Raw genomic sequence first — 12,401 nt, 5'->3', positions numbered from 1 at the left:
CAAACCCCTCAAAACACTGAACTAAACAATACAGTTTCCAAAAGTGAACAATTTAATTTTAAATGCATTATTAGCCCCTCCCCCTGCCCCTCAATACTGAGAGCGGTGTTCACTCAGTCTGGCTCACACACACACACACATACACACCGCGAGTCTGCTGCCTCACACACACACCGCGAGTCTGCTGCTACACACTCTCTCTCTCACACACACCGCGAGTCTGCTGCTACACACTCTCTCTCTCACACACACCGCGAGTCTGCTGCCTTACACACACACACCGCGAGTCTGCTGCTACACACTCTCTCTCTCACACACACCGCGAGTCTGCTGCCTCACACACACACACCAAGAGTTTGCTGCCTCACACTCTCTCTCTCACACAAAAGTGGGGAAATTGTGGAGTTGCACGCAATATTATATTTCTTTCATAATATACAGCGCTCAGCGCGTCAAGCAAATGAACGGGTTGATATGTGTTTTTTTTTTCTGTTGAATGATTTTCAGCGCCGACTGAAGATTTGTTTGGGTGTGTGTGTGTTATTAACTTCCATTGTGCTTGAGTATGGTTATCTGATAAAGAAAACGTTAAGAATGTGTTACGATTGTATGATCTTTCGGATTATTGCTTTCATTCTAAGGATCCCCTTGTGCATTTATAGTGACACATTTGTTAAAAACAAAGAGAATTAAATGGTCGAGTGTTACAGGTTAATAGAAAACTGATTAAAATTAAGAGACAATTTATACAAAATGAAATTGACTTTAAAGAAAGGCTTTCTTCAAAATAAAACTGAACCCTCTGATGGTCTTCAAAAACGTCTCACTCTATCAGACCCCAGACAATAACATTTCATGTTGTAGCAGAATAATGTTGCGTTCTGTGGTTGATTTGGCAGTGCTGGGGATCTGTGTGTTTTTTCCCTCTTCTCTCTCTCTCCCTCTCTCTCTCTCTCTCTCTCTCTCTCTCCCTCCCTCTCTCTCTCTCTCTCTCTCTCTCTCTCTCTCTCTCTCTCTCTCTCTCTCTCTCTCTCTCTCTCTCTCTCTCTCTCTCTCTCTCTGTAATTCTGCAGCTCTACCGAGTGGGGAGGAGAGAGAGCTGATTGATCACACCTGCCGCTTGTTGCACAGGAGACGCTACCTGCTCAAAAGAAGTTTCAGACAACATTCAAACTGGTGGGGAGAAAGAAGGAGAAGATTTGCCTTCTGGAGTGTTGTGTACTGAGATTGTGTCTCACTGTTGATTTAGCTGCTGTTGTGCAGTGTTGAGACTGTTGTAGTTGCTCACCCAGCTAAGGTTGTAGCCTGCTACTATTCTTTTTGTTTTGTAATCATGGTTTGTTTGAAAACCACACGGTCCCGGAGCTATAGGGAGGTGGGTGCCTATTTTCATTTTTGTATCACTTTTTCTCCTGTTTTTTTTTTTTTTTTTGGCTAGTTAGGGAGTTAGTGTATCTTTCTGTTGTTTATTTGTTTATTTTTGGCAGATTAAGAAGTTTTACTCCCCAACTAGCCAGAGGGTAGCCTACTTGTGTTTGTTATTTTGGCATTTTACCCCCTAATTAGGTAATTTAAGTGGTTATGTTTTGTTTAATAATTATACCCATCTTGTTAATTAATTTTTGGACTATAATTTCATGTGTCTGTCGTACAGGGCTGGGAACGGGAATAGGCATGTTTATTTTCTTTTCCTTTTCACTGTTTACTCCTTACACCTTATTGTTACATCCCAGAAGTAAAGTTGTGTAGCTACACAACTTTACTTCTGGGATGTAACAATAATATAATTTTTTTTAAAAAATATAATTTTACTCTGTTTATTAATATTTTACTCAACATTTTTGTAGTTTTTGGAGGATTTATGATTTTTTTTATTTTATTTCTATAAATAAATAAATATTTAAATAGGATTTTTACAACAACAAAAAAAAACAGCATTTTATGTTAAATAAACTTGATCAAAGACCCAGATTTCTAACTTTCATTCCTGGGGATACCATGGATAATTTTACAAGGTTTAATGTAAGATTTTTGCCCATTTCCTTTGAAAATACACGTTAAAATTTGTAATAAGTCACTTTAACCACTAGATGGCTATAGAGCTCCACTAGGCCTATATACTATCTGAATTACTGAAAGATATAGTTTCTAAAGTTGTATTAATATCTAAATATTATAACAAAAATAAAATACTTTTTGACAAAGTTTAGCATTTGTTTTTGTACTGAAAAAACAACAGTTTTTCAAAAATGTTACATTATGATTAGAATCAAACCTGAACAACGTGTTACAGTCTTAAGATTTGATCATTTATTGCAACTGAACAGCAATAACAAATTAGCAAATAAAGCAGTAAAAACAAAATATTTGTATATATAAAAAAAAAAAAAGTAAATTGGGAAGAAAATCGAACAACCAGGAACAATAGTTTGGAACAATAAAACAATAGTTGGTCTCATCACTTTTATCTTTTTTTATAGCCTTAAAAATGTATTCCTGTGTGTGTGTGTGTGTGCACATTTTCAATGTGTCTTAGTGTTACCCTAACACTAGGTTTAGGCCCTAAATTCACCTAAGCACGGGCGTTGGTTTGAAATTTGTTGGGCACAGAGACCCATTCGGAAGTGCTGGGCACAAACTGTGCAGCCTCTCGGCGGAACTGCGATAGATTGAAGTGAAGACTGCGCGCCACGGAGAACACCGTGCATACAGCTGACAGCAGCGGCAACAAGCGTTCCTCCTGATTTCAAAAACAAAACATTTTAGCGCTAGATCTTTTATTGAAATGAACTAAATTAATGCTCTGCTAGTTAACAGGAGATGTTTTATTGATCATATATCGGAAAACATTTGGAATGGGTCAGACATAATTCTGACTTATTATGTTTTTGTTTTTTTTAAAGAATTTCGTTTTTTATAAATTGTATTTCATTTTAATCAATCGTTTTAATCAACAAGTTGACTGGATAAATTTCGACATTTGCAGTAAAAACTCGAAATATAAATTCTCAGAAAATGCATTTAATACCAATATATTGAAACGGTGCGTCCCTCCCCCCTCTCACAAAACAGTTCCCACGTCCCTGATTGAAGGCTACTGTTACAAAATTAAATGTTATTGTTTGGGGTCCAATTTACCCCGAAGACCACGAGGGTGATTATTTTTGTCACGCCTACATAAAAACAGATAACATTCCATTTTAATTTTTTTTTTGAAGTGTCGAGAGCCGTAGGAAGTTTCATACTATATTTGGAAAAAGAGAATTTTTTTTTTTATTTCAAGCAAAAGTCTTTTGGGCTCCAGTGGACCCCGAAGACCATCAGAGGAAGTGGTCAAAATCATGTCTGACATCTTACTCATGCTGTTCACTTTTCATAATCAACATAGATGGAAAAAAATAATATTTAATATTAAATGTGCTTATTTAATGGCCACAACAAGGTCTAGACTCTCTATCTGTACAAATTGCTGCACATTTATTTAATTCTGCACACATAAGTTGAAAGGCATTTGTATTGTATACGTGCACAGTAAAACATATCTGCCTCGTTTTTTGTGCAATAGTTTCATTTATTTAATTTTTTTGAACATTGTATTTATTAGGTTTTTTCTTCAAAAAAATACAAAATACAAATTGAAAAATTCTTCCATGTCACAGCCCAAACCTCCCTCCCACAGTGCAACTAATAAACCATTAACAGATTAAACAAGAAAAAGGCATTTAAAGTCATATTAAATGTATTTTTTTGTTCAGCTGTTGTTATACCATATAAGTGCCCCAGTGTTTTACAAACAGATCTTGACGTTTCTTCAAACAGAATGCATTTTTTTAAGAGGTAGGCCTACATATGATGATACTTCTGTAGTCCACATAGGAGTAGTGGGTGGTTTGAGTCCTTCTGACTCAAAGTTATGCATTTTATTGCTGCTAAGAGCTAATCTACTAAACCTCAGATTAATCCCCCTTCGTTCGTCCAGTAATGAAGTGTCCCCCATCAAGATAAGTCTGGGCTCCCTGAGTATCTTAGTACCGACAACTGTGCCAATGATCTATAAGACCCCTTCCCAGTTGTGTAACCGTGTCCCGCTCTGCACTTTACACCGGGGACTGAACACTTTTAAAGGCATGTAGTCTTACTGGGGAATAATAAACTCTGTGTATCACATTAAATTGAATGAGTTTATGGCGACTATTGATCGACAGATTCTGAGCTTTCTCACATATGGTTTCCCATTCATTATCACTAAATGAGCACTCCAGGTCTTTTTCCCATTTAGATTTAACATTGCAAAGATTGCCAGCCATCCACTGGGGCAATTTACCATAAATAAATGATATAAGACCTTTAGGATCTTTTTTATCAGATATATGTCCTCCAGGGGAAAGCTTAGATAGGCGACCACCTTGCTGGGTCTGAATGTAGTGTCTAACTTTCTGTTTCTGTTCAAAATTTCTGTTGTAGCTTCTCAAAAGACATGAGTGTATCATAATTATCAATATACTCCTGTACATTATACGAGTCAAAAATGAACCCCATGTCTTTGTTCTTCATTCCTAATAAAAACTAGATCTACTTTTACTTCTGGCAATATCCAAGGTGGTACTATTGGTAATAATGGTACTGTTGGACAGATTTTTAATGTAACACATGTAAAGAAAACATCTTAAAGGTGTTTGTTTAACTTTTTGATTCAGTTTTAAATGTTCTGTTGGTTGTATTTCATCCCAGCTTTTATGTAGTGTTAAAAAAATTAAACAGGAAGTGCTTCTGCGCCAGTGTTGTTTACATCTTGTGAAATGGTCCATGCTTTTATTATCTATTTTCCGCCTCTACTTCCTGTTGTAAAGGGGGGGCGGGGTTTGTCGTTATTGACGTGTACTGGCTCTGTTAGAGATGCGCGAGCAGCAGGAGCTACAGCTGATCATCCGAGGGACACTAACTAGGTGAGTTCATCATCTGCTGCCTTTAACACACACTATACACACTCAGCTGATCATCCGAGGGACACTAACTAGGTGAGTTCATCATCTGCTGCCTTAGACACACACTATACACACTCAGCTGATCATCCGAGGGACACTAACTAGGTGAGTTCATCATCTGCTGCCTTTAACACACACTATACACACTCAGCTGATCATCCGAGGAACACTAACTAGGTGAGTTCATCATCTGCTGCCTTAGACACGCACTGTCACATGCTGTTGAAAGTTGGGTGTTTCATTCTGTTAATGATGCGAGAAGGCGCTGCTTCATCTGTTAATAACTGCCCGATGACGGTCATAGGCGCGCGCTTGCTGACTCCTGACGTAAGAGTCCAGTCGGCGTTTCCATTCTCTCTCTCTCTCTCTCTCTCTCTCTCTCTCTCTCTCTCTCTCTCTCTCTCTCTCTCTCTCTCTCTCTCTCTCTCTGTGTCTGTGTGATGCTGGGAGTCGTGATGTTGATCTGTTCATCTAATGCTGGAATCACAGCGGCGGAAAAGCAGATCAAATAATATCGTACTCGAATAATAATTATTAATGTAACTGAACTGTAGAAGGTGGAATGAAGTCTTCTGTACGACGGAAACAGTAAGGTATTTACAACGACTATAAGTTATTCCTTTTACAAAAAACTGCAACAGCATTTTATATTATTATTTTTTATATTATTATTTATATTTATATTTGAACAGTTCAGATGCAAAAGCCTCTAAATGCCATTTGAAATTTTCTTCTAAAATGACAATTTTTATCAAGCTTGTATATTTAAGTTCAGTAATTTTCACTTAAATGACAACTAATAGGTAATCTTCATTGCCATTTAAGTGAAATCACTGAACTTAAATATACAAGCTTGATAAAAATGATCAGTTTAGAAGAAAATTTCAAATGGCACTTAGAGGCTTTTGCATCTGAACTCTTCAATTTAATCTGCATTAACAGTCTTTAGTCTATTTTACTATTTTAGTTTGTCATTCAGGTTCATAATTGAAAAAAAATCATATGTGTGTGTGTTTGAGAGAGTACACAGAGCGCTCCCTTTATCGTCATATAAACATAGATGCACTGGGTGGTTTGACCCTGTGTTTGGCCAGTATGCTGTGATCCCAGATCCCAGTTTGAGGTGTTTATCTCCTGTAGATCTGCTCTGGCACTGACGCTTCTCATCTCACATCTCATCATCCAATCAACATCTGCATACACTTCTGAGTGCCACGCCCACATCTCATCATCCAATCAACATCGGCATACACTTCTGAGTGCCACGCCCACATCTCATCATCCAATCAACATCTGCATGTCTTCTGAGTGCCACGCCCACATCTCATCATCCAATCAACATATGCATACACTTCTGAGTGCCACGCCCACATCTCATCATCCAATCAACATCGGCATACACTTCTGAGTGCCACGCCCACATCTCATCATCCAATCAACATCTGCATGTCTTCTGAGTGCCACGCCCACATCTCATCATCCAATCAACATATGCATACACTTCTGAGTGTCACGCCCACATCTCATCATCCAATCAACATCTGCATGTCTTCTGAGTGCCACGCCCACATCTCATCATCCAATCAACATATGCATACACTTCTGAGTGCCACGCCCACATCTCATCATCCAATCAACATCGGCATACACTTCTGAGTGCCACGCCCACATCTCATCATCCAATCAACATCGGCATACACTTCTGAGTGCCACGCCCACATCTCATCATCCAATCAACATCTGCATGTCTTCTGAGTGCCACGCCCACATATCATCATCCAATCAACATATGCATACACTTCTGAGTGCCACGCCCACATCTCATCATCCAATCAACATCGGCATACACTTCTGAGTGCCACGCCCACATCTCATCATCCAATCAACATCGGCATGTCTTCTGAGTGCCACGCCCACATCTCATCATCCAATCAACATATGCATACACTTCTGAGTGTCACGCCCACATCTCATCATCCAATCAACATCTGCATACACTTCTGAGTGCCACGCCCACATCTCATCATCCAATCAACATATTCATACACTTCTGAGTGCCACGCCCACATCTCATCATCCAATCAACATATTCATACACTTCTGAGTGCCACGCCCACATCTCATCATCCAATCAACATCTGCATACACTTCTGAGTGCCACGCCCACATCTCATCATCCAATCAACATATTCATACACTTCTGAGTGCCACGCCCACATCTCATCATCCAATCAACAGGGGGATCAGCCGCATTGGCCAGTCCGTTGGCGGCCAGCCCCAGGCCTTGACCGACCTCCCAAAGCGGTCCAGGAAGGCCTCTGGGTCGTCTTGGGGACCCATCTTGTGGAGGGTCATGGGCGGGGCCGAGGCTGGAACTGGTGATGGTGGGGCCCGAACCTCCCAGTCCAACCAGCTCCGAAACTGCTCGCGGCCCTCCTGCTGGGTCCGGAGGAGTGTCTCGAACCGACGCTCCTGTTGCTCCTTCATGGCCAGCAGGGCTTGATGTTGTTGCTGGTGGAGTCCCGCGAGTGCGTTGATGATTTCCGCTAGGGTTGTGACGGTGAGGATATTTTTCTCACCGGTTAATCGACACGTGACAACACCGGTAATACCGGTAATACCGGTGTCACCGGCGGGGGCTTTTATATCGCTAATTTAAAATCAAACGTAAAATGCGCACGTTTTCACGAGCATATAACGGTGCGGTAGTGTGGGAAAGAACTGTTGTGTTATTGTGCCCTGAATATGCGCTAGTTTGAAAACCAAACTAACTTTTGATTGACAGACATGTGATCTGACCATCTGAAAATCCACCATTTTTGTCCGACAAAGCAGTCAGGAGAGTTATAGATTAACGTCGGTGGAACTTGGCTTTATCAGGCAATCTGTCACGACACATTAAAGAGCCACAAAACGGTAGGCCTATTTATTGTTTGATTTTCTTTGACTGACCAAATTTGAAAGTTGTTTCATATTAAGTATTACCTGCTCTGTCCTGTCTGTCAACACGTTGTCAGTGTCCTCTATTTTTCACTGCTTGAGAACATGGGTTGAATCCGAAATCGCCCCCTAAACCCTCATTTACTAGGCATATTCCCTACATTAGTCCACTAAAGCCCCTTTCACACAGAGATTCCAGAAAATACACGGATAATGTGACCCAGCATTTGTCCCGGAATTGTTTGATTTTGGTTCGTTCACACTGCCAGTGATTTGCCGGGATCTGTGAGTGCGTTCACACACAACCCGTAAAAATCCCGGGATGACGTCAGGATGAGACGTATAACGGACGCGTCGAAAACATGTACACGCACATACCGTTCCACAGCGCTGGCGAACGATCTCAGCTTCAGTGCGGATAGAGAGGAGCTCCTGGTCTCTGCTTCGATCCAGTTTGCAGACATTTGTTCGTCCTTTCTTTGTTGACGACGAACACAAACTTTCTTCTAGAGCAACAGAGTCGTGCGATGGCACGAGCGTCATCACTGCTGGCCTGGAGGAGAGAGGGCAGACGTTATCTAAAGAAGAGGTTAGAAAGAAGCATAAAGTATCCGTTGCAATATTCATATCCAGAGATGAGAAATGCGAGGGTGAGGGAAGAGAAGATGACACAGCAGAGGAAAGATGGGTGGAGAAAGTGCACGCAGGTTTCGTCCTGAAAGTAACTGGTAGTGGAGTTGGTGGTGTATGGGTAGTAAGTTGTAGATTGAAGGTGATGAGGAAATGATCTGAGACGTTAAGAGGTTTCACTAAGATATTGTCTGCGATGCAGTTGCGTGTGTAAACCAGGTCCAGTTGGTTGCCTGACTTGAGTACCTGTGGTGATGAGCCGTTTGAGATCGAAGGAGGCTAGGAGAGAGATGAAGTCTGTAGTATACGGCTTCTCTAGATGAATGTTGAAGTCGCCAAAGAGTACCAGTGGGATGCCATCCTCAGGGAAGGAGGAGAGCAGCACATCCAGCTCCTCTACAAAGCTTCCCAGTTGACCTGGAGGGCGATAAATGACTACAATGTGGTTCTCAATGGGAGTTGTAAGTGTAATAGCATGATATTCAAATGAGTTGTTATTGCACAGAGAAGGGAGGGTTGAGTATTTCTAATTGTTGAACTGAGAAGACCAGTGCCCCCTGGCGAGGGGTGTGAGAGCAGACGGGGTTGCGGAGTCTTCTGGACGGATCCCAGGATATTAAGAGTAGAGATGCAAAGGCTGGGATGAAGTCAGCTTTATTGACTGCTGATTGACAATTCCATAGTCCCATAGAAAGAGTGAGAGGTGAGTGGGGGATAATAAAGGGGATAGGGAGCAGATTAGCAGTATTGCGCTGTGCGTGATGAGAGAGCGTTGTGTTCTGCAGTAGTGTGTATTTGCCTCTGGATCATCACCTGTGTTATATCTGCCCTTCTGCACTGGGAGCCCATTCAGATGTTTAGGGAGAAGACGAGACTGAGCAGAGAGAGTTGAATAATTCATATCCCTGTGCATGATGGGTACGGCTGCTGTCCTTGAAAGCAAGGAAGGCCTGGTGTTGATCATGTAGGCAACAGTGCATGATGCTGAAGGGTTTAGATCCCGTCTCTGTTCTACTGCAACCTGGCTGTGCTCTTTGATACCAATCTCTCATTTGAAAGTCATGTGTCTAGTATCTGTAGAACCGCATTTTTCCATCTTAAAAATATCTCTAAATTACGCCATACGCTCTCATTGACGAATGCAGAACAGTTAGTTCATGCGTTCATGACATCAAGGCTAGATGACTGTAATGCTCTACTGGGTGGTTGTCCTGCACGCTTAATAAACAAACTCCAGCTGGTCCAAAACGCAGCCGCTCCAGTTCTTACCAGAACCAGGAAGATTGACCATATTAGCCCGCTTCTGTCATTGGCTGACTATTAAACATCGGATACATTTTAAAATATTGCTGATTACTTATAAAGCACTGAATGGTTTATCTCCAGTACTTGAGCGAGCTCTTAACGCATTATAGTCCTTCACGTCTATTGCGATCTCAAAACTCCGGCCAGTTGATAATACCAAGAATATCAAGATTTTTTAATATTATATATAACTAATGTAACTACATAATGATAGATAATCTGCAATTGTGTGTTTTTAATGAATGTTTAAAGAGAAGGTTTGGTAGGGTGTTGTCCGTAACCCTGACCCATTCACTGCCGAGTTGATTGTAAAGGTGTGTCTAATCTGCAGTGTGTGTGTGTGTGTGTGTGTGTGTGTGTGTGTGTGTGTGTGTGTGTGTGTGTGTGTGTGTGTGTCTCAGGTAGTGCTGATGGCTACAGAGAGAGGGATAGTGGAGGACTGGCTCTCAGAGTTCAAGGTGAGTCAAGTAGCATGTGGTATTGAGGCTTGATGGTGTGTGTGTGTGTGTGTGTGTGTGTGTGTGTGTGTGTTTCCAGATAAACAGACTGCTGCTTCAGGAAGGACGCTGTGCCTTATTATCTCAATGATTGAACACACACACAGTTGAGGATAGCACTATTCATTCAGGGGATGCTGTAATGTTGGGGTTCTCAACATATTAATCAACATATTAATCATTAATCACTAATCAATATTAATCAAATCTGTTGGGATTTTACTCCTTGCTTAATCACCCAAACAAAACACATAAAGACCCGTAGAAACTGTGACCCTTAAATCTAAATTGTGTAATTAGCAGCATGATGGTAAAAGCAAATTTTCAGACGGTCAGACCTATTGGGGTTTTTCTAGTTTCTGAAGTAGATGATGGTCAAGGCTGCAGGAAAGTCGACGCTCTTGATCTGATGGCTGTTGTTGAACAATGGGGCGTTTTTAACTCTTTATGTAAGCGCACCGACTCTGGGCCTGATACAGATTATCTGAACACCTCTGTAGATTTGTGTTGGTGTGTTTTGAACCCAGTGCTGGTTTGTGTTGTAATGATGTTGAGTGTGTGTGTGTGTGTGTGTGTGTGTGTAGGGCCTGTCTGAAGCGCAGCTGTCCGGCTATGCTGGGATCCTCCCCCAGAAGGATACGCTGGTGTCTGCCCTCTACAGAGTCATTCAGGACCCCGACACTGAGGTCTCTCTCACACACACACACACACACACACACACACACACCTCCTCAGACTCCTGAGCATCTTCTGTGTGTTCACAGCTGCTGGAGCCTGTGTGCCACCAACTCTTCGAGCTGTACCGCAGTTCAGAGGAGCGTCTGCGCCGCTTTACTCTGCAGTTCCTGCCCGAGCTGCTCTGGGTCTACCTGCGCAGACGCAGACACAACAGCAGCTGCATAGAGGCTCTTCTGCTGGGCATTTACAACCTGGTGAGTGTGTGTGTGTGTGTGTGTGTGTGTGTGGCTCACACTGCTGCTGGTTGAGGAGAGATCCGATCTGATCTCTTAAATCAGAGGGCAGTGATTGGTGAAGAACACCGATGTGGTTGTGAGCCTAAACTTGACATAAAGTGTAAAGCTGTCCCTCAGATCTGATTGAGGATCTGCACTCCTCACAGACGACTGACGGTTTAGGGCAGAATGACCCGACTACATCTACTGAGTTTACCAAAAACTATATGATATATGATCTATATTTAATCAGGCATTGAAAGTGATGTTCATGCCATAGCAGGAGGAGAACTGAAAAGCAATATAGTAATAAAAGTGGCTTAAGAACTCAAATCAGATCCTTAGATCCTCCAGTGTGTTTGAATAAAAGCACTTCATGTGCTGTAATATGCCCTCAGTGTCACACATGTTTATATTGTAATATGCCCTCAGTGTCACACATGTTTATATTGTAATATACCCTCAGTGTCACACATGTTTATATTGTAATATGCCCTCAGTGTCACACATGTTTATATTGTATGTTTTACAGGAAATTGTGGATAAAGACGGAAACAGCAAGCTGTTATCTTTCATGATCCCGTCCCTGTCCAAACCATCCATATATCATGAGGTAAACAACACACATACAGCCTTGTTTTACTCCTGCTAAACTTCTAAACTGAATTAGTTTCCTACCTTGAGCAACTCAATAACACCCAAAACACGAGTTCTGCAGAATTAAAGATTAACGTCATTCCACAACCTTTTCAACTTTTTTTCTAATTAATGTTTTTATTTTTTAGACATCTAATATAACACTTTGAAGCCATGTGTTCCCGCCTGTGTTCCCCCCAGATCACCCTGAAGTTAGATTTTTTTTAATCAGTTTTAGTACTACCGCTTTCTTGTCCAGAAGAATACACACAAATAAAAATGTAAAAAAAAACTACAAATATGGTGAATGTGAACGACGCAAATAATTAAAGGAGAACTCCGGCGAATAATGAACCTTTGGTCTAATAAAACATCGGTACCTAGTCAACCGTTCTCTGAGATTTGTTTTCATGATAATCGAATGTAAAGAGTTTTATCTGTAAAAACTGTTTAGC

General features: G+C 41.3%; 1 protein-coding gene across 4 annotated transcripts in view; it reads left to right on the top strand.

Annotated features, from left to right (window-relative positions):
• Positions 1-1,318: 1,318 nt before the first annotated feature.
• hycc2 (hyccin PI4KA lipid kinase complex subunit 2) overlaps positions 1,319-12,401 on the top strand; it is a 32,080-nt gene continuing 20,997 nt past the window's right edge. Inside the window, exons 1-5 of one of the 4 annotated variants that reach the window (XM_089133586.1) lie at positions 1,319-1,375; positions 10,262-10,318; positions 10,942-11,043; positions 11,122-11,289; positions 11,843-11,923. In XM_089133586.1, coding sequence (XP_088989712.1) covers positions 1,334-1,375; positions 10,262-10,318; positions 10,942-11,043; positions 11,122-11,289; positions 11,843-11,923 — 450 coding nt within the window. In that variant the 5' untranslated portion in view covers positions 1,319-1,333. Of the gene's footprint in view, positions 1,376-4,836; positions 4,947-7,627; positions 7,902-10,261; positions 10,319-10,941; positions 11,044-11,121; positions 11,290-11,842; positions 11,924-12,401 lie in introns of those variants that run through there. The other 3 variants (XM_089133587.1, XM_089133588.1, XM_089133589.1) reach the window with 3 other exon arrangements.

This window comes from Pimephales promelas, chromosome 7, assembly GCF_988280905.1.
Source record: "Pimephales promelas chromosome 7, fPimPro1.hap1.1, whole genome shotgun sequence".
Taxonomy (NCBI): Eukaryota; Metazoa; Chordata; class Actinopteri; order Cypriniformes; family Leuciscidae; genus Pimephales; species Pimephales promelas.
The sequence above is the reverse complement of the archived record's forward strand: the minus strand, read 5'-3'. Positions and strand labels throughout refer to the sequence as shown.